Here is a 26,130-nt window from a genome sequence, read left to right as displayed (position 1 = left end):
GATCTATATGGTTACAACCGTCTCCAACACAAAGTTTCGGATGGTGTGTGTGTGTGTGTGTGTGTGTGTGTGTGTGTGTGTGTGTGTGTGTGTGTGTGTGTGTGTGTGTGTGTGTGTGTGTGTGTGTGTGTGTGTGTGTGTGTGTGTGTGTGTGTGTGTGTGTGTGTGTGTGTGTGTGTGCCTGTGTCTGCGTGTGTATCATTAGGTTTAGTTACCAGTCTGTCTTTCCTCTCCAGATAATTAGGGACAGTGCAGAAGAAGGGCAGACCACCCACAATGCCGAGCGTGCGTCACACAGTGCCAGACTAGGTTGTCAGACAGTGCCCGGGTTGTTCCGAAAGCTCAGAGACTCCTACGCCCATCTCCACCCACCTATCTCATAACTCCTCGCTGCAGTTGGAGAACGAACATAACCGTAAACATGGATAAAACTTACTCAACCCTGCAATCATACCATATGACAGATATCCTCTCTCACCCAAAACAAATCATCAGAGAGATAACTTCCCCCTGTCATTAAAGACGTCATCGTGACATCTAAACTAACTACAGCTGGAGGGAGAGAAAGAAAAACTTGATAAGAAACTAATCATAACCTGTGTAACTCAATTCCAAATGATCTGAGTTCATCCCAGGCACTGCATTCCTCCTCCCCGTCGCTCGTCTCTCTCTCCTCTGTCACTCTCTCTTTCCTCTTTCATACAGACGCCTTGGCAATTTTTCCAGACAACAAATAAGCCATTATGTGGCAATAATGTGTGTTGTAATGGATGTGCTGCCTTAGAGGAGCAGTCTGGGTGCCATTAGCCCTGCTCTGCCTGCCTCTGCTCCCTGCTCTGCTCTCTCTCTCTCTCTCTCTCCGCTATCACAGCCTGCTTCGAAATTACCCCTCGCTCACACTGTTTCCACGAACGCCACACATTAACATGTCCTAATAATGCAATAGCTTTAAAGCCATTTGTTTGTTCTGCTGCTGTCAGACTGTGGGGATGGGTGGGACGTGGGATAGAGAGGTGGGGGGGGGGGGGGGGGGGGGGGGGTTAAAGAGGGGGGGGGTTAAAGAAAGATGAAGTGGGATAGTTAGAGACACAGTCATCTGTAACTCTGAAGTGGATAGGCTTCCCCTTCAGGGTCTGGTTCCTCTCAAGGCTTCTTCCTTCCACAGTATTCACTACTCAACACACCAGGGTCCAAGATGAGGGCTTTACTGGAGGCCTACGCTACTCAGGAATTATCCAGCCAAACAAGTGGCTTTAACTGTTCAATTCTTACAGTTTTTCTGAAAGCCACTTTGTGTGAATGGTCTAAAGTGTTAGAGTAATGTGTGTGTGTGTGTGTGTGTGTGTGTGTGTGTGTGTGTGTGTGTGTGTGTGTGTGTGTGTGTGTGTGTGTGTGTGTGTGTGTGTGTGTGTGTGTGTGTGTGTGTGTGTGTGTGTGTGTGTGTGTGTGTGTGTGTGTGTGTTGAGAGGCAGCGGTGGAGCTTCACTCCGAGCCCTTTTGCCTTTCTCTACTGCTCCTCTAATTGCTTTCAAGAGCGCTCTATAGAGGAGCAGAGAGGAGGAAACAACCTTGAAGAGGGAACACAAAAACACTCCCGTCTGACACACAAAGAGGGAGAGAAGGAATCACAGTAAGATGACAAAATACACACAGACACGGACACGTTTCATATAAAAACACACACAAGCTTGACCTGCCTGGTATTTACTGAGGTAACTAGGTTTCTGCTGGAGGTAGGAGGGTTGAGAGAGCCCTGGATCCTGCTGTCTCTGTGCCTGGGCCTCCCGTCGAGCCCTGCACACCCACTGACACCGTCGCACCCGCTCTCACGCTATGCATTATTAAACAAATATAACGTTAAATAAATATGCAAAGTTAACCAGGTCAACCCTTGGCAGTGCAGCACGACTGGGCCTGCAGATTAAATGTGATCATGGGGTGCGCTATGTACGGTTGTCGTGGAGACAGATGTGATGATGCAAGCTAAAGCAGTAATACAATGCAAATGTGCTTCCTGCTCTGGATGTAATTGAGGAAGACTGAGGGGAGGTGTCAGAGGAGGAGACAAGCTCACCTTCTTCTATTGGATTAACAACCACAGCCCCAGGGTACAGGAGACAATGAGAACACACAGGGAACACACACACTCCCACACAGGGAGGGAGGGGAGAGGAACCAAGTGTAGGGTAAAATAAACAGGCATTTTAAAGCATACTCAAATATACACCTTAAAACAGTGGTTTAAGAACAACTTTTGTGCTGTGAGTGTTCTTGAGATTGCCCAATTTACAAGACCTCCCCCCACAGACACACACAAGTGGGGTTGAAAGAGACAGTGCTCAGCTGTTGAGAGGCTTTATCAATGGCAGATGGATACAGGCTTCTCAGAACCTGTTGCTACTGCGAAAGGGGGGCCTATTTGTGGCACTACCGGTCTGGAGAACAAAGCTGCTGCATTATACTGGCACAGACTACCTTGTCCCAACTACCACAGTCCGACTTATAACACTGGCCGAATGCATAGGAGGGAGAGAAAGAGACAGAAAGAGAGAGAGAAAGAGAGAGAGAGACTGAGATGGAAGGAAGGAAAAAGAGATGGGCTCAAAAAGAACACAGGAAGTGAAAGAAAGGAGACAGAATAAGTACAGAGGAGAAAAGCATAGCAGACAGAGAAAAAGACTGAAATGAAAGACTAGTATAGAACACAGAGTTTATCAAAGCCAGGCCAGTGTTCTTTCCCTCCCTCCCTCCCTCCCTCCCTCCCTCCCTCCCTCCCTCCCTCCCTCCCTCTCTCCCTCTCTCCCTCCCTCTCTCCCTCTCTCCCTCTCTCCCTCCCTCTCTCCCTCCCTCCCTCTCTCCCTCTCTCCCTCTCTCTCTCTCTCTCTCTCTCTCCCTCTCTCCCCCTCTCTCTTCAGACAGTCAGAAGTGTCTGTGATTGAAGTGGTGCATAAACTACTGGAGATGGTAGAGCAAGGCAGAGTCTGTGTCTGGGTATTAACCTCCCAAAGTCACCTGGGAGAGGACGTTTCACTCGCTAACAACACAACACATCATTGGTTGTTCGTCCATGGCCTGTCCCCTGACTGAATAGACGGTCACTTTACCGAAGGACAGACAGCAAGAGCAACAGGTAATAGAAAATTAAGCTCGGGCCAGAAAGTGAAAACTGCCAGAGGACTAAAGACAATCTAATATATTGGGAATAATTTCAAAACCCTAAAATATGAAACGAACAGAGAACAGCAAACCTGGTTTCAAAAGAACAAATCAAGCAACACCTCTCGGCACAACGCCTCTCCCCCATTTGACCTATTTGTTGTGTGTATGACATGTATGTGTAACTGAGAGATGTAAACACACACACACTACATGTTCATGTTTTTAACTGTATTCAAATTGTAAAGTCTTTTGTCTGTAATGTCTTTTTCGTTATGTGTCGGACCTCAGTAAGCCTGGCTTTCGCCATTGGCGTCCGCTAATGGGGATCCTAATCAATCAAATCAAACTATGTGAACTCTCTGCCTCTGAACAACAGGTGTCACCCTTGGCCCTGAGCCAAAACACACCAACACCTCCCCTCCCTCCCTCTTCCTAACCTTCCCTCCTCCCCATCTGCTCCTCTACTCCCCCCGTCCTCCTCCTGACTTTCCAATCCTCTCCTGTAGCCTCCCCCCCTCTCCAACCTTCTTTCAGAGAGGTGTCTGCCATTAGCGGAACACAGTGAGCCATGCGTCTTGGCTGTTATATAATGGGATTTATGTCCATGTTGTACTGGATTAACACCATTCATTCTGGCTGAAGCTGCACACACACACACACACACACACACACACACACACACACACACACACACACACACACACACACACACACACACACACACACACACACACACACACACACACACACACACACACAACCAGGCCTTGTAGTGAAACAAAAACAATTAAACCAATCTGAATGGGTATTAATGTAACAGGGTTGCTTATGTTTTCACTTGCCACTATGCATTTCAATTTGTATGTATTCTGATTGGTTGGTTAAATCTAGATATCAATAAGGTGTAATGGAATTGGCTACGCTTGCAGATAGGGGATGGTCGCGAACGTCAATTCTTCCGATTCTGATATTTACATGCAAGCGGTAGATCACGTTCTCGTTCTCATAAAACGGCTGCTCACACACACACACACACACACACACACACACACACACACACACACACACACACACACACACACACACACACCCACACACACACACACACACACACACACACACACACACACACACACACACACACACACACACACACACACACACACACACACAGATGTATTGCCTATAAAGCTGCCTGCTATATATAGCGTCCAGCAAAACAGTTGTAATCTGGCCCAAATCAAATTGTATCGGCCGGCTGGATTTACGCTGATACATGGAGCTCACAGGAGATTTCCATCAGGTAGAACGGCTCATTCCCCCACCATTTTGACTCCAATATGACAAATTACTTACCATTCATTTCTATTGGGCACAAAATGCAGTGCATTTGGAAAGAATTCAGACACTTTTTCCACATTTAGTTGCGTTACAGCGATATTCAAATATGTATTAAACCATTTTTTCTCCTCACACAAAACACCCCATAATAACAAAACAAAAACAGGCTTTTATAAATGTTTGCAAATGTATTAAAAATACAAAACTGAAATATCACATTTACATAAGTATTCAGACCCTTTACTCAGTACTTTGTTGAAGCACCTTTGGCAGCGATTACAGCCACAAGTCTTCTTGGGTATGACGCTACAAGCTTGGCACACCTGTATTTGGGGAGTTTCTTCCATTCTTCTCTGCAGATCCTCTCAAGCTCTGTCAGGTTGGATGGGGAGCATCGCTGCACAGCTATTTTCAGGTCTCTCCAGAGATGTTTGATCGGGTCCAAGTCCGGTCTCTGGCTGGACCACTCAAGGACATTCAGAGACTTGTCCTGAAGCCACTCCTTTGTTGTCTTGGCTATGTGCTTAGGGTCGTTGTCCTGTTGGAAGGTGAACCTTTGCCCCAGTCTGAGGTCCTGAGTGCTCTGGAGCAGGTTTTCATCAAGGATCTCTCTGTACTTTGCTCCGTTCATCTTTCCCTCGATCCTGACTAGTCTCCCAGTCCCTACCGCTGAAAAATGGATGCAGGTTTCCTCCAAGTGTGACGCTTGGCATTCAGCCCAAAGAGTTGGTTTCATCAGACCAGAGAATCTTGTGGTCTGAGAGTCTTTAAGTGCCTTTTGGCAAATTCCAAGCGGGCTGTCATGTATCTTTTACTGAGGAGTGGCTTCCATCTGGCCACTCTACCATAAAGGCCTGATCGGTGGAGTGCAGCAGAAATGGTTGTCCTTCTGGAAGGTTCTCCGATCTCCACAGAGGAACCATCGGATTCTTGGTCACCTCCCTGACCAAGGCCCTTCTCCCCTGAATGGTCAGTTTGGCCGGGCGGCCAGCTCTAGGAAGAGTCTTGGTGGTTCCAAACTTCTTCCATTTAAGAATGATGGAGGCCAAAGTGTTCTTGGGGACCTTCAATAATGCATAAATGTTTTGTTACCCTTCCCCAGATCTGTGCCTCAACACAATCATGTCTCGGAGATCTACGGACAATTCCTTTGACCTCATGGCTTAGTTTTTGCTCTGACATGCACTGTCAACTGTGGGACCTTATATAGACAGGTGTGTGCCTTTCCAAATCCTGTCCAATCAATTGAATTTACCCCAGGTGGACTCCAATTAAGTTGTTGAAACATCTCAAGGATGATCAATAGAAACAAGATCCACCTGAGCTCAATTTCGATTTCAATTTGTCTCATAGCAAAGGGCCTGAATACTTACGTAAATACGGTGTTTCTGTTTGTATTTTTAATACATTGGCAAACATTTTTAAAACATGTTTTTACTTTGTCATTATAGGGTATTGTGTGTAGATTGGTGAGGAAAATGTTTTATTTAATTCATTTTAGATTAAGGTTGTAACATAACAAAAGGGGGAAAAGTCAAGGGGTCTGAATACTTTCCGAATGCACTGTAATCCGAAACAAACTTGATGTAGTCATTGCATGCTAGGAATATGGGATCAAATATGACATTTTTGACTACTTAAATACACATAAGTGAATTTAACCCTATACTTTTGGCCCCCTAAAATTGGGGGACTATATACAAACAGTGCTGTAATTTCTAAACGGTTCATCTGACATGGATGAAGATGCCCTCAAATTAAAGCAGTCTGCACTTTAACCTCAGTCAATGTACCATTTCAAATCCAAAGAACTGGATTACAGAGCCAAAACAAGAACAAAAAGTGTCACTGTCCCAATACTTTTAGAGCTCATTTTATACACAACAAATGTTCAACATATGTGGGAACTCCTTCAAGACTTTTGGAAAAGCATTCCAGGTGAAGCTGGTTGAGAGAATGCCAAGAGTGTGCAAAGCTGTCATCAAGGCAAACGGTGGCTGCTTTGAAGAATCTAAAATCTAAAATATATTTTGATTTGTTTAACACTTTTTTGGTTACTACATGATTCCATATCTGTAATTTCATAGTTTAGATGTCTTCACTATTATTCTACAATGAAGAAAATAGTAAAAATAAAGAAAAACCTTTGAATGAGTAGGTGTGTCCAAACTTTTGACTGGTACTGTATATGTACATATACTGGTGTGTAGAGACAGCATGGACAGAATATTAATAGAAAAGGTATGTACAGCAATAGGCATATAGGAAGAGCCATGACTAGGATACAGTATATACATATAAAGTGGGTAAAACAGTATGAAAACATGATCATACTGCCGGTGGTGTGTGTGTGTGCCTGTGTGTGTGTGTGTGTGTGTGGTGCTGGTGAGACTACACCACATCCACCACATCTCCACGTCAATCAGCACCCAGCCATAAGGCAGTGTTTGAGAGGGTTTATAGACAGATGGACAGGAGCCATAATAACAGACCCATTCTTCCCCTATAGACCATGTCTGGATGATATTGGGGTCAGAGGGGATGGGAGGGGAGGGGTAAGGGGGAGAGGAGACAAGGCGAGAAGAGAGAAGCCAGGACATGGCCAGAATCCTATGCTTGGGTGGCTGCCTAACCAGAGCTGGCTGGATACGGTCACACTCCGAAGGTCAGGAGAGGCTGCGAAGGAACAGCTCTGAGTCGCACACTCCATGCTGCTGGTGACAGTCCCTGTCCCCCTCCGTGTCAGTGTGTGTCGTGGTGACAGCAGATAAGTCGGCTTTAATTGGGCTCTTTACAGACATCATTTCACACATTATCTACACAGAGACTGAGACGAGTCCAAAAAAAACACCAGAGAAAAAAATGTGTCAGTCCTGTAGACACTAGTAGATAGTGAGGACACAGGAGTAGACTATATTAAAGGAACATTTCATATCCAGCACCACCCCAACATCAACATATGTGAAAATGGTTCTATGTTCTGTCGTAAATAAAATACAGGAAGATAACTATTTCCAATGACATCATCGGTGTGCATCGTGTGATTTTAATCAATTATGAGTAGGCATTGCCTACTAATTGCCTAATAATTGGTTGATGATGTCATAGAAATGCGCCATTTTCACATTGATGTTGAGGTGGTGCTGGAGATGATGAATATGAAGTTAAAAAAAGTATACTGTGGGTCCTTTCTAAAGCAACGTACAGATAGAGTGCACCCTTCCATATACCTGTATGTATGTGAGGTGTGTGTGTGTGTGAGGTACTTAAGAGAGACATGCCTTGCAGGTGTGGTGGCCGTCCCAGCAGGCCGTAAGGTGAGCCTGCGATGTGCGTGCGGTGTATCCTCGGAGACTGCGGGCGTCGCCAGTCATGGTTGGAGGATAATTAAATGCTACTTAAATGTAAACATGCTGTTTTCAGAAGCTTGCATTGTTTCAGCGTTCACCATATGATTTATTGTTGCACACTTTGATGGGAGCAGCAGTGAGACTATGCATTAACGCTGCCGGTGGTGTGTGTGGTTTAGTGCTGAGCGATTAGCGTTTTTTAAAGGTCAGTTTGGGTTCGGATAGATTCTTTTTTAAATGATCACCGTCTTTTCGATTTCAGTTTAGATAAAAACAAATGAACATTAAATGCACTATGCATTATGTGGGGTGAATGCTGTAACAACACAGAATAAAACTATTAATAAAAGTCCCATGATGGTCGTGACTGCCCATTACTGCTTATCACTTATTAACCATCATTACTTTACTTTAATAAAATATTTCCGTTGTTGTGTAAACTACATTTGTTTTATTTGATGACTATTATTTAATTCCAAGTAATCGTCTTTATAGAGCTGCTGCCTGTGCTGTCTGACAAAATTGCGCATTGAGCTCAAAGAAAAAAAAACTACGAAACGGAACTCAAATAATTGAACCGACATCAGTCAATTAGTTGTTTAAAAATGGAAAAAGAACAAATGTTGGTTAATCGCTCAGTGCTAGTGAGTGTGTGTTGACATGTTACAGTTACAGAATCAACTCCTGCACAGAGAGCATTGTGGGAAACTGCAGAGAAAATGGCACTGAGCCAGTACTGTAATGTTGCTGTGTGAAGTCAACTGTGAGAAAAGCATCAAGCAGTCCAAATCTGGGTGTTTGAGTGTGTGTGTTCAGCACTCCTTGATGCTCCCCTCGACACAGATCCAAAAACATTCCCAGTCACTTTCCCCTGCAACAACCCAGTCTTGAGTGTGCTGTCTGAGAGAGAGAACCCCTCTAATTGTGTTTCTATCTGGTGAGCTGCAGTCAAACTCCCACAATGCACTGCCTGGAAATTGACAGGGGCTGCAGCTGCACAGCCACTAGGGGGCTCTGTTGGGAAGGGGCTAGAGGTCAAACTACCAAAACATCTCTCCTACACCCCTGCAATACGTGTATAGCCCCTATAGCCCCTAGACCTAGATCCATACCTTCTCACCTCCAATCCTTAGCACCCTGTATAGGCAGCCAGCAGCACAGGCCTGGACTCTAAGTAGCCCTTAGTACACAAAGAATACTAACATTTCAATCAACGAGAGAGAGAGAGAGAGAGAGAGAGAGAGAGAGAGAGAGAGAGAGAGAGAGAGAGAGAGAGAGAGAGAGAGAGAGAGAGAGAGAGAGAGAGAGAGAGAGAGAGAGAGAGAGAGAGAGAGAGAGAGAGAGAGAGAGAGAGAGAGAGAGAGAGAGAGAGAGAGAGAGAGAGAGAGAGAGAGAGAGCAACCTGATTACCCTGCTGGTACAATGGAGCTGCACCAGCCACCCATAAGGGCATCTCTCCCTTCATCCCTCTCTCTTTTCTCCCTCTTCTACTTCATTCTTGCTGTCCCTCTTACTCTTTCTATACCCCCTTCCTCGCTCTCTCTAACCCCCCCTTCTGTCGCTCTCCCCCTCTCTCTCCTCTCTCCATAGCCTCAGACCACGAGGAGCGAGATGCAGCAGCAATCCGTCGCTAATTCCCGCTCACTGTTCATGAAAAATGTATAACGCTGAGACTTTGGGGAAATGCAGATTGGCGCCGGGACTTTCACATGCTCCGCTCTGCATTAATGGAACATTATTTTCACCCCCCCAGCCTCTCTCCTCTCCTCCCCTCACCACCTCTAGCACATCCCTCGCTCTTTCACTCTTTCCCTCTCTCTGTCTCATGCTCGTATGATTCCTTACAGGCAGGGAACATACAAATTGCGGCGAAACAAATTTGGTCGAGCTTTTCCATTAAATGTTTTCCCCTTCTCGCTCTTTCTCTCTCCATCAAAAGCCATAGAGTACTAGGTCTTAGATTAGGCTTTGCTCTCATCCTCCACCCCTTCGCCACAACCCTGCCTCTTTCTCACCCACAGCCCCCTTGCATCACCAGCACAGCAAAATACATGAATATTCCATTTGTTAGTGACGAACATATCAAGACTGTTTCAAGGACAGCTTTTTTCCATCTACGTAACATTGCAAAAATCAGAAATTTTCTGTCCAAAAATGATGCAGAAAAATTAATCCATGCATTTGTTACTTCTAGGTTAGACTACTGCAATGCTCTACTTTCCGGCTACCCGGATAAAGCACTAAATAAACTTCAGTTAGTGCTAAATACGGCTGCTAGAATCCTGACTAGAACCAAGAAATTTGATCATATTACTCCAGTGCTAGCTTCCCTACACTGGCTTCCTGTTAAGGCAAGGGCTGATTTCAAGGTTTTACTGAAGGTTCAGTAAAACTTTTACTTAGGTTCAACGCTTTACCTATAAAGCGTTACATGGGCTTGCTCCTACCTATCTTTCCGAGTTGGTCCTGCCGTACATACCTATACGTACGCTACGGTCACAAGACGCAGGCCTCCTAATTGTCCCTAGAATTTCTAAGCAAACAGCGGGAGGCAGGGCTTTCTCCTATAGATCTCCATTTTTATGGAACGGTCTGCCTACCCATGTGAGAGACGCAGACTCGGTCTCAACCTTTAAGTCTTTACTGAAGACTTATCTCTTCAGTAGGTCATATGATTGAGTGTAGTCTGGCCCAGGAGTGTGAAGGTGAACGGAAAGGCTCTGGAGCAACGAACCGCCCTTGCTGTCTCTGCCTGGCCGGTTCCCCTCTCTCCACTGGGATTCTCTGCCTCTAACCCTATTACAGGGGCTGAGTCACTGGCTTACTGGTGCTCTTTCATGCCGTCCCTAGGAGGGGTGCGTCACTTGAGTGGGTTGAGTTACTGACGTGATCTTCCTGTCTGGGTTGGCGCCCCCCCTTGGTTTGTGCTGTGGTGGAGATCTTTGTGGGCTATACTCGGCCTTGTCTCAGGATTGTAAGTTGGTGGTTGAAGATATCCCTCTAGTGGTGCGGGGGCTGTGCTTTGGCAAAGTGGGTGGGGTTATATCCTTCCTGTATCCCCATCTTTCGGATGGGGCCACAGTGTCTCCTGACCGCTCCTGTCTCAGCCTCCAGTATTTATGCTGCAGTAGTTTATGTGTCGGGGGGCTAGGGTCAGTTGGTTATACCTGGAGTACTTCTCCTGTCTTATCCAGTGTCCTGTGTGAATTTAAGTATGCTCTCTCTAATTCTCTCGTTCTCTCTTTCTTTCTCTCTGAGAACCTGAGCCCTAGGACCATACGTCACGGCAAACCAGGCATGATGACTCCTTGCTGTCCCCAGTCCACCTGGCCTTGCTGCTGTTCCAGTTTCAACTGCTCTGCCTGCGGTTATGGAACCCCTACCTGTCCCAGACCTGCTGCTTTCAACTCTTAATGATCGGCTATGAAAAGCCAACTGACTTTTATTCCTGATTATTATTTGACCATGCTTGTCATTTATGAACATTTTGAAAATCTTGGCTCTCTCAAATTCTCTCCTTCTCTCTTTCTTTCTCTCTCTCGGAGGACCTGAGCCCTAGGACCATACGTCAGGACTACCGGGCATGATGACTCCTTGCTGTCCCCAGTCCGCCTGGCCTTGCTGCTATTCCAGTTTCAACTGTTCTGCCTGCGGTTACGGAACCCCTACCTGTCCCAGACCTGCTGTTTTCAACTCTTAATGATCGGCTATGAAAAGCCAACTGACATTTATTCCTGATTATTATTTGACCATGCTTGTCATTTATGAACATTTTGAAAATCTTGGCTCTCTCTAATTTTCTCCTTCTCTCTTTCTTTCTCTCTCTCGGAGGACCTGAGCCCTAGGACCATACGTCAGGACTACCGGGCATGATGACTCCTTGCTGTCCCCAGTCCGCCTGGCCTTGCTGCTATTCCAGTTTCAACTGTTCTGCCTGCGGTTATGGAACCGCCACCTGTCCCAGACCTGCTGTTTTCAACTCTTAATGATCGGCTATGAAAAGCCAACTGAAAATTATTCATGATTATTATTTGACCATGCTTGTCACTTATGAACATTTTGAACATCTTGGCATAGTTCTGTTATAATCTCCACCCGGCACAGCCAGAAGAGGACTGGCCACCCCTCATAGCCTGGTTCCTCTCTAGGTTTCTTCCTAGGTTTTGGCCTTTCTAGGGAGCTTTTCCTAGCCACCGTGCTTCTACACCTGCATTGCTTGCTGTTTGGGGTTTTAGGCTGGGTTTCTGTACAGCACTTCGAGATATTAGCTGATGTACGAAGGGCTATATAAAATAAACTTGATTGATTGATTGAATATTAGGAGCTCAAACAAACTGTGGGGTAGTCTGTGTGTGTGTGTGTGTGTGTGTGTGTGTGTGTGTGTGTGTGTGTGTGTGTGTGTGTGTGTGTGTGTGTGTGTGTGTGTGTGTGTGTGTGTGTGTGTGTGTGTGTGTGTGTGTGTGTGTGTGTGTGTGTGATTACGCATACCACCAATAAAACAACATTGGTAAGAAGTTGTATTTTTGTCTCAAGAAAGACATTAAGGCATCAGATCCAGAGCTTAATGGATCTAATGGAGAATGTCAGGCAGGAAGTGTGCGTGCCGGGGAAGACAAATGTTGTCAACCACTAATAACCTAACAAGTAACAATAGGCACTTATGAGATGGTAATAATATCACAATAATACCATCAGGACAATTCACTGTGTATCTCATGCATATCCTTCCTCCCGAGGAGGTCGCTAGTCCCCCTCCCCATCCCCGTCGCTATAGCAACCCTAACAGTGTGCCCAACTTCAAAGACAGATGTAATTTCAGACTTCCAACAGCCAGTTTGAGTGGTGAGAATATTTCGATGCGGGCGCTAGCTGGCAGGCAGCTGATGATGAATTATAAAAATATCCAGGAAGGTTACGAGGTGGACTGAACCACTCCTGGGGGGGAATGGTAGAGAAGTGGACTGAACCACTCCTGGGGGGAGAATGGTAGAGAAGTGGGCTGAACCACTCCTGGGGGGAGAATGGTAGAGAGGTGGACTGAACCACTCCTGTGGGGAGAATGGTAGAGAGGTGGACTGAACCACTCCTGGGGGGAGAATGGTAGAGAGGTGGACTGAACCACTCCTGGGGGGAGAATGGTAGAGAGGTGGACTGAACCACTCCTGGGGGGAGAATGGTAGAGAGGTGGACTGAACCACTCCTGGGGGGAGAATGGTAGAGAGGTAGACTGAAAGACTGCTGTTGGGAAAATGGAGGAGAGGTGGACTGAACCATTCTGGTACCTCTCCTAGGGGGAGGTGGACCGAATCACTGATACCTCTACTGGGGGTTTATATATATATAGGGTATTTAGAGTACAACCAGGGAGGATATCACTGGTGCCTCTGGACATAGCCTGCTATTCCCTGCTGAAGAAAACAGGAGAGAGGGGGAGCGAGGTAGAGGAGATAAGGGTACTATCTCTATCTTCCTCTACCTCTCTCACATAGACAACTGACTCCACCCCACACCCAGCCATCCCATCTGGGATTCCCCACACAGACAAAGGCAAGAACTGCGAACATAGCCTATTACCCAAGCCAGTAGTGCTAGTATGTCCCTGTACTCTAGTGAAATACATACACTGCTGCCATACCAGCTGGAAGGGGATTGCTTTTTCACTTGTTCTCTGTGTGTGTGTGTGTGTGTGTGTGTGTGTGTGTGTGTGTGTGTGTGTGTGTGTGTGTGTGTGTGTGTGTGTGTGTGTGTGTGTGTGTGTGTGTGTGTGTGTGTGTGTGTGTGTGTGTGTGTGTGTGTTGTTCTCTATCCGTTCTCTTCTTTCATGTCACCTCCAGTTAACAAGGCGTTAGTTTTACACCAGCCCCACTCTGACATTCACACACATGCACGTACGTTGGGCAGTATCCAGGTGATCATACCGTCTCTGTACCATACTGGTGCATATGTTATTACCCAAAGTGCACACACGGGGTGCTATTTCAAAAAATGTACAGTTGAAGTCTGTTTACAAACACTGTTTACAAACACTTAGGTTGGAGTCATTAAAACTTGTTTTTCAACCACTCCACAAATTTCTTGTTAACAAACTATAGTTTTTGCAAGTCGGTTAGGACATCTACTTTGTGCATGACACAAGTAATTTTTCCAACAATTGTTTACAAACAGATTATTTCACTTAGAATTCACTGTATCACAATTCCATTGGGTCAGAAGTTTACATACACTAAGTTGACTGTGCCTTTAAACAGCTTGGAAAATTCCAGAAAATAATGGCATGGCTTCTGATAGGCTAAGTGACATCATAAGAGTCAATTGGAGGTGTACCTGTGGATGTATTTCAAGGCCTCCCTTCAAACTCAGTGCCTCTTTGCTTGACATCATGGGAAAATCTAAAGAAATCAGCCAAGACCTCAGAAAAAAATTTGTAGACCTTCACAAGTCTGGTTCATCCTTGGGAGCAATTTCCAAACTCCTGAAGGTACCACGTTCATCTGTACAAACAATAGTACGCAAGTATACACACCATGGGACCACACAGTCGTCATACCACTCAGGAAGGAGACGCATTCTGTCTCCTAGAGAAGAACGTACTTTGGTGCGAAAAGTGCAAATCAATCCCAGAACAACAGCAAAGGACTTGTGAAGATGCTGGAGGAAACAGGTACAAAAGTATCTATATCCACAGTAAAACAAGTCCTGTATCGACATAACCAGAAAGGCCGCTCAGCAAGAAAGAAGCCACTGCTGCAAAACCGTCACTACGGTTTGCAACTGCACATGGGGACAAAGATTGTACTTTTTGGAGAAATGTCCTCTTGTCTGATGAAACAAAAATAGAACTGTTTGGCCATAATGACCATCGTTGAGGAAAAAACATGACGCTTGCAAGCTGAAGAATACCATCCCAACCGTGAAGCACGGGGGTGGCAGCATCATGTTGTGGGGGTGCTTTGCTGCAGGAGGGACTGGTGCACTTCACAAAATATATGGCATCATGAGTAAAGAAAATTATGTGGATATATTGAAGCAACATCTCAAGACATCTGTCAGGAAGTTAAAGCTTGGTCGCAAATGGGTCTTCTAAATGGACAATGACCCCAAGCATACTTCCAAAGTTGTGGGAAAATGGCTTAAGAACAACAAAGTCAAGGTATTGGAGTGGCCATCACAAAGCTCTGATCTCAATCCTATAGAAAATGTGTGTGCAGAACTGAAAAAGCGTGTGTGAGCAAGGAGGCCTACAAACCTGACTCAGTTACACCAGCTCTGTCAGGAGGAATGGGACAAAATTCACCCAACGTATTGTGGGAAGCTTGTGGAAGGCTTCCCGAAGCGTTTGACCCATGTTAAATAATTTAAAGGCAATGCTACCAAGTACTTATATGATTGTATGTAAACTTCTGACCTACTGGGAATGTGATGAAATAAATAAAGGCTTAAATAAATCATTCTCTCTACTATTATTCTGACATTTCACATTCCTAAAATAAAGTGATGACCCTAACTGACCTACGACAGGGAATTTTTACTAGGATTAAATGTCAGGAATTGTGAAAAACTGAGTTTAAATGTATTTGGCTAAGGTGTATGTATTCTTCCGACTTCAACTGTATATACTTTGTGTATATATATATATATATAATTTTATATATATATAATTTTATACGCACACAACAATTTATGCAACAGGGATCTTGATCCAGGAGGGGATTGAATGTCTCTGCCATAGAGATCCTATTCAATTTCTAGAGCGGATACAGTATATAAACCCTCAAAGTTACAGAATGGGGTGAAAATGGCAGCCATATTGGTCAGGGAGAAATCCCAACCCGTCTAATTGGAATGAATGGCAGTAGAGGCATAATCATAAAAGGTATGTGATATATCAGAAATTGTGAAATAGAATTACTGTCAACTTAAAATATTGTCAAATAATTATAAATACAGTTTGTACGGGTTTTACACCAATTTTCTGTTTTTGTTGCCTTACAACCTGGAATTAAAATGGATTTTGAGGGGGTTTGTATCATTTGATTTACACAACATGCCTACCACTTTGAAGATGCAAATTATTTTTCATTGTGAAACAGACCTAGAAATAAGACAAAAAAACTGAAAACTTGAGCGTGCATAACTATTCACCCCCCAAAGTCAATACTTTGTAGAGGCACCTTTTGCAGCAATTACAGCTGCAAATCTCTTGGGGTATGTCTCTATAAGCTTGGCACATCTAGCCACTGAGATTTTTGCACATTCTTCAAAGCAAAACTGCTCCAGCTCCTTCAAGTTGCATGGGTTCCGCTGGTGTACAGCAATCTTTAAGTCATAACACAGATTCTCAATTGGATTGAGGTCTGGGCTTTGACTAGGCCATTCCAAGACATGTAAATATTTCCCCTTAAACCACTCGAGTGTTGCTTGAGCAGTATGCTTAGGGTCATTGTCCTGCTGGAAGGTGAACCTCCGTCACAGTCTCAAATCTCTGGAAGAGTGAAACAGGTTTCCCTCAAGAATTTCCATGTATTTAGCGCCATCCATCATTCCTTCAATTCTGACCAGTTTCCCAGTCCCTGCTGATGAAAAACATCCCAACAGCATGATGCTGCCACTACCATGCTTGACTGTGGGAAAGTGTTCTCGGGGTGATGAGAGGTGTTGGGTTTGCCCCAGACATAGCGTTTTCCTTGATGGCCAAAAAGCTCAATTTTAGTCTTATCTGACCAGAGTACCTTCTTCCATGCCTTTTGGAGAACACCAAACGTGTTTGCTTATTTTTTTCTTTAAGCAATGGCTTTTTTCTGGCCACTCTTCCGTAAAGCCCAGCTCTGTGGCGTGTACGGCTTAAAGTGGTCCTATGGACAGATACTCCAATCTCCGCTGTGGAGCTTTGCAGCTCCTTCAGGGTTATCTTTGGTCTCTTTGTTGCCTCTCTGATTAATGCCCTCCTTGCCTGGTCTGTGAGTTTTGGTGGGCGGCCCTCTCTTGGCAGGTTTGTTGTGGCGCCATATTCTTTCCATTCTTTAATAATGGATTTAATGCTGCTACATGGGATGTTCAAAGTTTCTGATATTTTTTTATAACCCAACCCTGATCTGTACTTCTCCACAACTTTGTCCCTGACCTGTTTGGAGAGCTCCTTGGTCTTCATGGTGCCACTTGCTTAGCGGTGTTGCAGACTCTGGGGCCATTCAGAACAGGTGTATATACTGAGATCATGTGACACTTAGATTGCACACAGGTGGACTTTATTTAACTAATTATGTGACTTCGGAAGGTAATTGGTTGCACCAAATCTTATTTAGGGGCTTCATAGCAAAGGGGGTGAATACATATGCACGCACCATTTTTCAGTTTTACATTTTTTTGAATTTTTTGAAACAATATTTTAATTTTATTTCACTTCACCAATTTGAACTATTTTGTGTATGTCCATTACATGAAATCCAAATAAAAATATATTTAAATTACAGGTTGTAATGCAACAAAATAGGAAAAACGCCAAGGGGGTGAAAACTTTTGCAAGGCACTGTATGTCTGTTCTGGGTAGTAGTTACAGCTCTCCCTCTCGCTCTCTCAAGTTGGCCTTAAACTGTTCCCCTTGATCGGAGTGGGTGCTACAGTCCAGTCTCCTCGTCTCACTCTCCTCCTCTCCCCTCTCCTCTGGTGTGAGGGGTAGTATAGAGGCGCCAGTAGAGCTGAGCTGTGTTTGCTTAACCAGGTTCATCCCTCTCTGTTTCCGTCTTGCCTCACTCTGAAGAAATTAAATATATATAGTGTGTGTGTGTCCTGTGTTAGGGTTCAGTGGAGCGAAGGGAAGGGGATAGGTCCTGAGTTTACAGTCTTCCTCCACAGATGAACAGGCTCACCCCTGACCTGGACTGATGCTCTGCTGCACACACACACACACACACACACACACACACACACACACACACACACACACACACACACACACACACACACACCACACACCACACACCACACACCACACACACACACACACACACACACACACACACACACACACACCAGAATGATCACTAGAAATATACAGTGATTTCCAAAAAGGTCCCCTGAATGTTGATATATGCCTTCAGCAACATTTTTTAAACGAGTGCCCAGCACTGAGCTGGTGCTGCTCAGAGCCAGAGCGTGCTGCTTAGACCCCTTCGCCACCACAGTTCACAATGCTCCAGCAAGCCGTGAGAATACTTGATGATACTTGATGGTAATAGCGCATCGTTTAGAATTCTTTTATTTTAAGCCTTTCCCAAACCATGACCCTAACCTTATCCACTCAGAATGAATACCTAAACTTAACCCTTTGAGTTGTTTCTGTTTTAACCCAGTAACTACGCGGAATTATCCCTATAACCACGCAGAATTAATTCGTGGGAAATAGAGTTCACCCATAATACGTCGAATTTTGAAGGGAAACTGTGCTATCTTGTTGCACACACACACACACACTTAATTAACTTACACACGCACACAAACACCAGGGTTTATCTGCTTTTGGCGGTAAATTTTTTTTTCGAAAAGCCGATAAATAAAAATTGTCCAGGAGTAAAATAAAAATTCCCATTGTAAAATTATGCTTTTTAGCCTACTCATTGTCGGAAATACCAGTCGATGGAAATACATTTGACTGGTCATGCTTATCAGTCTATAGATTAATTTGCATAATTTCATGGAATTAAATTGGCGAGTGTGTACAGTATATTCTTTACATATCTTATTTATCACACATGCAGCAGATAGAACGTCAGGCCTATACAGATTGGCCGTAAGGCCTTTGAGCGGAAAATCTGTCAGACAGTGTAAGAGCTACAGCATCTCGAACAGCAAATGCATAGGCAACACAAGGCAGACTTCGTCAGCGTGTCACACACCACTTTGCATTGAGCTGGAGGCAGTATACTTAATTGTTTGAAACCTGAACGTTTTACTACATATTATGAATGTCTTACCTTGCTTCAAAGTAGCCTAGCCAAATTCAGACGATATCCGTGGAGGAAATTCTTTTATATAAACTTTCTTTCGTTGTCCAGTAGCCAAAAGGCACAAATCCTAGTCATACTAGCAACCCATGCTAGTTGTTGCATATTACATCTCCCCTCTTTCTACATTTCTAACGGATATTTTCATCTCTGTCACATGAAACCGCTCGCATGTTCGGTGCACTTCGACAATAGTGTTTTCCCATTCATTGTATTATGGAACGAACATTTGCGTGTAGCCTACTGTCTTGTATGCATTGCTGCGCGTATAATGTGAAATAATACTAGTTTATCAACAGTTTAAGCTGAACGTTAAGCTAAAGCTGTTGCTTCAGACACCTTGCTTAATATATATATATCTGTTTTTGCCTAGGCCTACCGGATGTATACATTTGGGATTTATCGTCCCACAACTGTCCCAGAGTCTGTTTGGAACAGGCTGTTTATTTCTCGACACGCTGACCAATATAACAGGTCAACTTTTCTACTATGAGGATAGTGCATTGACATAGGCTAGTGATGTTGCTGTTCATTACTCATCTTGTTGGCTGAGGAAAAGTACATGTGGACAGTTGTTCTAAAGTCTTCAAAGTGAACAACCGGATTTGGTAAGAAAGACTGCACATAGTTGCATCCTCAACTTGCATGTTCTGTTACTATGAATTACCGTAATTTAAATGTGATTTAAGTCATTCTGAGCGCCGTGGGTGGACGCCCTAATCAGGTTACCCACCCAATGCATATGTGTCCGGTCAACTGCGCCACATGTTCCTAAAGGAAACCCTGACACACACACACACACACACAGCCCAACAGCACCTGCACAGTTTCTATGGAACTATGTTGGTTTGTGAGTTGGGCTGAGCTTCCACACAGTGGAAACCAGTCACCCGACAACTGATGCTTGAGTTTCTAGAAGAACAGCATACTTCTAAAAGACCCACAGCAGCTAATCCCACACAGACTCCAACTAGAGAGTCCCTTTCATAACGGATCCTATTTTGTGAGAATTGCTACAGCCTCTGGTCATGCCTGCTATCCTACTCTATACAGAGCCAGGACATGAGTCTGCTTCCCAATGAATCATTGATGTAGAGGGACTGACGCCAAGCTAAACGCTGCTAAACAAGCTCAAGAGTAACCCTTCAGAAGCAAGTCAGCCAGGGTGCCTTTTAAGTAAAGCCAGGTTCACATGTCTGGCCTGGAGCAAGACTTGGGTACAAAGTGTGCAAAACACATGTTTTGTGTGTGTGCACAAAACATAGAAAATATGTCTGCATGAGTTCAGCAAAATGCACTTGACAGAATATTGATCATAGGAAAATACTGTGTGTGTAATACACAAACAACAGTGTTTCTCTTCTAACCCTTGTACAGTATTTCACAGTAGACTAAGAGTAGGTAGCAGTTTAACTGGGTAGCTGGATACAGTATGATGCACTAGTCCCCCCCGTCTCTGAGCCTCTCTCCCCCTCCCTCTCTGTCCCTTCCTCACTCACTCCCTTTACCTCCCTTCCCAGCATGCACTGGGGTTGAGTGGGCCACAGTGCAGAGCCCTAACCCCTCTGTGACATTACAGCTCTGAAGAGAACACGGGGAGAACATAAGGAGCATGCATGGCATGTTCCTCTCACACACATACACACACCATGGGTGGGAGGACTGGTGCCACACACACACACACAGACTGAGTTGGAGTGTGTGTGTGTGCGTGTGAAGTGTGTGTTTAAGGAGCGGGGGTATCGGCCTCCCCAGCTGCGCCCTGTCAATCATGGCCCAGGCAGCAGTGGGAAAAACAGAGGAGAGGAGGAGGGAGGGAGAGTGGTCATTCTATTTTTCTCTTTTGTTTCATGAAAGTCTGGCTGAGACCACCGCAGTTGGAGCATCACACCACCATGTATGTGTGGAATGTGGAAGGTCGGAGTTGTGTGTTACTCACATTATCTAGGATTTGAAAAAAACTTTACACCTAAAACCTACACATTTCATACAACTTGTGATTCAAAATCCATTTTGCCTCACTTCTCCCTGCCCCCCCTTCTCTCTCCCACTCTTTCCACATGGTTCCCCCTCCACTCCCTGTCACGGAAACAGAACAGAGCAGGCTGACTGCTTGACTGGCTGTCAGGGGAGGAGAGGAGAGAGCAGGGCAACATGTACTGACTGGAACGGCAAGGCTACAGTAGGCAGCGTGTGAAAGCTCAGACTAGACTAGAGGAACAGGCTTCACTGGAGCACAGCCTCAGGTGTCAGGGCTGGAAGCTGCTCTCACAAGCTAGAGATCAACCCAACACCACTGCTAAAAGTCAAGCTAAAAGTGAAGCTAAAAGTGAATAAGTGTCCAGGCTTGAATAGATGCAGACACACACACACACACACACACACACACACACACACACACACACACACACACACACACACACACACACACACACACACACACACACACACACACACACACACACACACACACACACACACACACACACACACACACACACACACACACACACACCACATTCCAGCACAATCAGAAACAATAACAGGACAGTTCCATTACCATTTCCATTTGAGTCATTTAGCAGACGCTCTTATCCAGAGTGACTTGCAGTTAGTGCATTCATCTAAAGAGACCTGGGTGGGACAACCACATATCACAGTCATAATAGAGTTCCCCGACCCTCGGTTCCCCCAGTGGGGAGATGACAGGAGCTTCCGACCCAACATCAGACAGGTGAAAGAAAACAGTTCTGGCTGCTTCCTGACAATTACACACACACACACACACACACACACACACACACACACACACACACACACACACACACACACACACACACACACACAAAGAGAAAACCAACGCATGGGCGTTCTAGAAACAAAATACACCTGCCAAACATCCCTGCAGATTAACATCTAGTCTATCTGTTTCTATGGTTGGAAATAGTCCAGAAATTGCTCTGAGGCGATGCTGGGATTAAAGCAACATAATGTGAACTGATGTGATGTGCATGGTAGTGTAGTGAAGGCTGAGCTGAGACGCTCTGGGAACACACTGACACATCAACGCAATCTCTCATTTACAAAAAAAAACTTTCATGATTGAGGTTCAGAGACATCGAGAGGAGAGGGAGGGAGAGGGGGAATGCTTAAAGAGAGAGAAAGAGAGGGACGATGTTGAGAGAGCTAGGGAATGGCAGTGAAGTATTGGATCAGAGAGAAAGAAAGGAGGATGAAAGAGAGAGAGAGAGGTAAAACAGGCAGCATGTGACAGACAGAGACAGCAGAGGGTTACACTTCCGTAAAGAGGGAGACGGTTAAAAGAGAGAGAACGAGAGAAAGGCGAGAGATGATAGGGACAGAAAGACAGAGAGTAAATGAAAGAGAGGAAGAGAGAAAGGAATGTGAGTCTGATGGTGCCTGTGTTGAACTACATCCTCCATCTTGACTAGCTGAGAGACTATTGCACTCACAAGGCTCATTGTAATTAAATCAAATTAGTGTATAAGGCAGGATCCAGCTCAGAATATTACCCTAGTACACCTGTTCTCTCCTCTCCCTTCCTCTCCGCTTCTCCGCTCCTCTCCTCCCCTTTCCTCTGCTCTCCATTCCTCTCCCTTCCTCTCCTCTCCGCTTCTCCTCCCTCCTATCCCTTCCTCTCCTCTCCACTTCTCCCCCCTCCTCTTTTCTTCTCTCTGCTTCTCGCACCTCCTGTCCTCTCCGCTTCTTCTCTTCACTCTAACAATACTTAGTGTAGCAGAGCCTAATCTAAGGTGCCCATTTCTACTTATGTAGGCAGTGCACACACAACAGAGTGGCGTAGTGTTAATGTGGGCATTAGATCCGAAATGGGCAGTGAAATCTAGGTCTGCCCTCAGAGACTGAGGGGGAAGAGGAGCCTAAAGGGAATCGGATCGTTTGATTGAAGAGCGTAGCTCTGATCCCACCCTGAGTGACAGGGCTCTCCACCAATCCTGCACTGACAGCTCAGGGAGCACAGAGGAAGGGGAGGGAAGAGAAAGGGTTGGAGTGTGCACTGTGCTTTTCTCTTCCCCCTCTGTTTCTTTCATTAAACACAAATACAGTTTGTATTTGTCTACTACCTTTTACATATTTTACACACTCAAATAAGGCGACTTTTAAAAAAAAGTGACACTCCTATATGACACTTTAGTAATGGTGGGGATTGGCTGGGAGAGCTGTCACTCACCGGGAGGCTGGAGGGGCGGTCCTGCGGGATCAGACCCATGTCCTCAAGGTTGGCCTTCCCAGAATTCCCTGGGACATGCTGCTGACTCCTGGTGCTGTCTCTGTAGCTCTCCTGCGGAGCCTCCTGGAGAGAGAGAGAGAGAGAGAGAAAGACAAAGAGAGAGAGAGAGAGAGAGAGCAAGAGAGAGATAGAGAAAGAAGAAAGAGAGAGGAGAGAGAGAATGAGAAAGAGTGGAATAGAGTACATAGAGAAAAAAAATGATGGGGGAGGGAGAGTTTGACAGAAAATGACATCATGCATTAGAGTGTGTGTCTCAGGGGGCAGAGCTCTAACAGCAGCTTTGCACATGATGAATTAAAGTGAGCTAGCCTCCCTCCATGTTTTGACCAGCTGTGAAGGAGGCTTGAATGCCTGTCAAGCTCTGAAACCTTAGGTACAGTGGGTGTGTGTGTGTGTGTGTGTGTGTGTGTGTGTGTGTGTGTGTGTGTGTGTGTGTGTGTGTGTGTGTGTGTGTGTGTGTGTGTGTGTGTGTGTGTGTGTGTGTGTGTGTGTGTGTGTGTGTGTTAGGTATACAGGCAGAGTGGAGCTGAGTGTCCCCCAGTCAGACAGTGGACCAGATAGATAGAAGTAAATACAGGACAGTAATACCAGACTGTAATTAGGTTTTAATTGAGTGCTGCTGGACACACTGTTTAGCATGGGAGACATGACAGCCTAGCAACACTACTGCAGCACATCCACAGAGTGTAGACACACACACACACACACTACAACCCAATACTCCACAATAAACCACCTACTGGTGGACACACCAGCGTGGGTGAATCTATTGTCACACAAACGCATACACCAAAACACCCCATCAACAGTAGTCTATTCCACCAAATCTGATATCTTGAGAAACACACCTTCATCCTTTCCCCCAAATTGTTTTCTCTTAACTATAATCACAACCATATTAAGTCTGTAAACCAATTTACTTTGCAGAGATAAAAAAGTAGTGTCCTAATTGAGTTCCTTTCGTTGAGTAGTCAGCTCATCGTACACTGTGTTCAGTTATCAGACAGCCACCAGGACAATGGCAGGATGCTTCTATCTGGGGTACAGGACTACCTCTCTCTCTGCTGGCATCACACGGACACCACAAACACATCGTCTGTACAATCTCTTGACATGACTTAAGTGGCTCTGAATAACCTCAGGAGGTCATTCACTACAACAGCAGCGAGGCTGAGGATTCCCAAACAAATAGACGTGGTTCTATATTTAGTACTACGGCGGTGAAGCCTACTGACATAGAGCCTCCCTGGCCAGTGCACTAGGCAGGGTACCAGGGTACACTCTACTCTACACTGGCACCATGCCAACCTACAAGCTTCATTACATCCCACACCAGAGGCAACCCTTCATTTAGCACGACGCCCCTTACACAAACATACAGCTGTTTTCCCTGTAAAAACACACAGCAATGTTCCTTACACAAACACACAGCACTTCCCAAGGTAAACAGAGACGAAAACAGGGGAAGTCATCCACTTGAAAAGTATTTAATGCAGACATCCTGAGACTGGTCTGGCCACACTCACCACTCCACTAGTGTACACACTGGCAGATAGACAGACGGACACGGGCACACACGCATCACTACATTAACTTTATTGAAAACAGGAGAGACACTGCAAAGACTAGTCATTATTTACTTAGGCAGAAATGTGTGTGTGTGAGAGAGAGAGTGTGTGAGTGTGATGTGTATTTACTCGAATGGAATGCTGTGACAACTATAAGGTAAGGTTAGTAAGGTTAGGCTTGTGTTTAAGTCCTGACATCATCATCTGCTTTTACTGTTACTATAGACAGAAAGAGAGCGAGAGAGCGAGAGAGAGAGAGAGAGAGAGAGCGCGAGAGAGCGAGAGAGAGAGCGCGAGAGAGCGAGGGAGAGGGAGAGAGAGAGAGCGAGAGAGAGAGAGAGAGAGAGAGAGCGCGAGAGAGCGAGAGAGCGAGGGAGAGGGAGAGAGAATCAATGAGCACAGCCAAGGTGGGGTTAGTCTCATTTTGCTTTATGTATTTTTTATGTCAATGTCTCGAAAATCCTATTTCTGAACTAATTTAGAAGCTATGATGACCAACTAGAATATCATCCACTCCATACCGAACACCTGGAGCTATACTTAATAATGTCTTTACACACACACACACACACACGCACACACACTTTTAACAAGGCTTCATCTTAGAGTAATAGAAAAGGGGTATTGAAGAGAAGTGTACATGAGGGAATGCAGGAATCTGACTGACTTAAATGATATCAGACAGCCGTATGTAGAGCTGCGTAACATGAGGTAATATTGCATATATAGACTGATAATTGGTCAATAGGCTATTTGTCTGAGGGCTTGGAGATGGATAGAGAGCATTCATAAATGAATTAAACAAATGAAGAAAAACAAACCTAGTCTTCCTCTACCCCAGTAGAAAGGCTATCTCTGTCAGTGGCATGGCCCTCTCTTCTCTCTCTCTCTCCATCCCTCCATTCTTCACTCCCTCTCTCTCTCCTGTCAGGCACCTCATGACTACCAGATGAATAAGTCATTCCCACACCTTCACAGATCTCTTACAGATCTGCCACCAACGCCATTAATATTCATACAAAATGAAGCTTAATTGTGCGTCTTTAAAAAGCCCCGTGGCCCCCGCGCATCCCTGGCCCCCTGAGGAGAGCCAGTTCTGATTTCCACTGGGCAACCTCCCCATGCCTGTCAACCCTACACACAGAGAGAGGAGAGGCAGTTCTGATTTCCACTGGGCAACCTCCCCATGCCTGTCAACCCTACACACAGAGAGAGGAGAGGCAGTTCTGATTTCCACTGGGCAACCTCCCCATGCCTGTCAACCCTACACACAGAGAGAGGAGAGGCAGTTCTGATTTCCACTGGGCAACCTCCCCATGCCTGTCAACCCTACACACAGAGAGAGGAGAGCCAGTTCTGATTTCCACTGGGCAACCTCCCCATGCCTGTCAACCCTACACACAGAGAGAGGAGAGGCAGTTCTGATTTCCACTGGGCAACCT

General features: G+C 45.3%; 1 protein-coding gene across 1 annotated transcript in view; it reads right to left on the bottom strand.

The window, feature by feature from the left end:
* Window positions 1–26,130, bottom strand: part of LOC120023325 (AT-rich interactive domain-containing protein 1B-like) — a 215,623-nt gene that overhangs the window by 127,708 nt on the left and 61,785 nt on the right. The window contains exon 4 of the mRNA XM_038967342.1: window positions 23,061–23,183. Coding sequence (XP_038823270.1) covers window positions 23,061–23,183 — 123 coding nt within the window. The remainder of the gene's footprint in view (window positions 1–23,060; window positions 23,184–26,130) is intronic.

Source organism: Salvelinus namaycush, chromosome 28 (assembly GCF_016432855.1).
Source record: "Salvelinus namaycush isolate Seneca chromosome 28, SaNama_1.0, whole genome shotgun sequence".
In the NCBI taxonomy this organism is placed as follows: domain Eukaryota; kingdom Metazoa; phylum Chordata; class Actinopteri; order Salmoniformes; family Salmonidae; genus Salvelinus; species Salvelinus namaycush.
The sequence above is the reverse complement of the archived record's forward strand: the minus strand, read 5'-3'. Positions and strand labels throughout refer to the sequence as shown.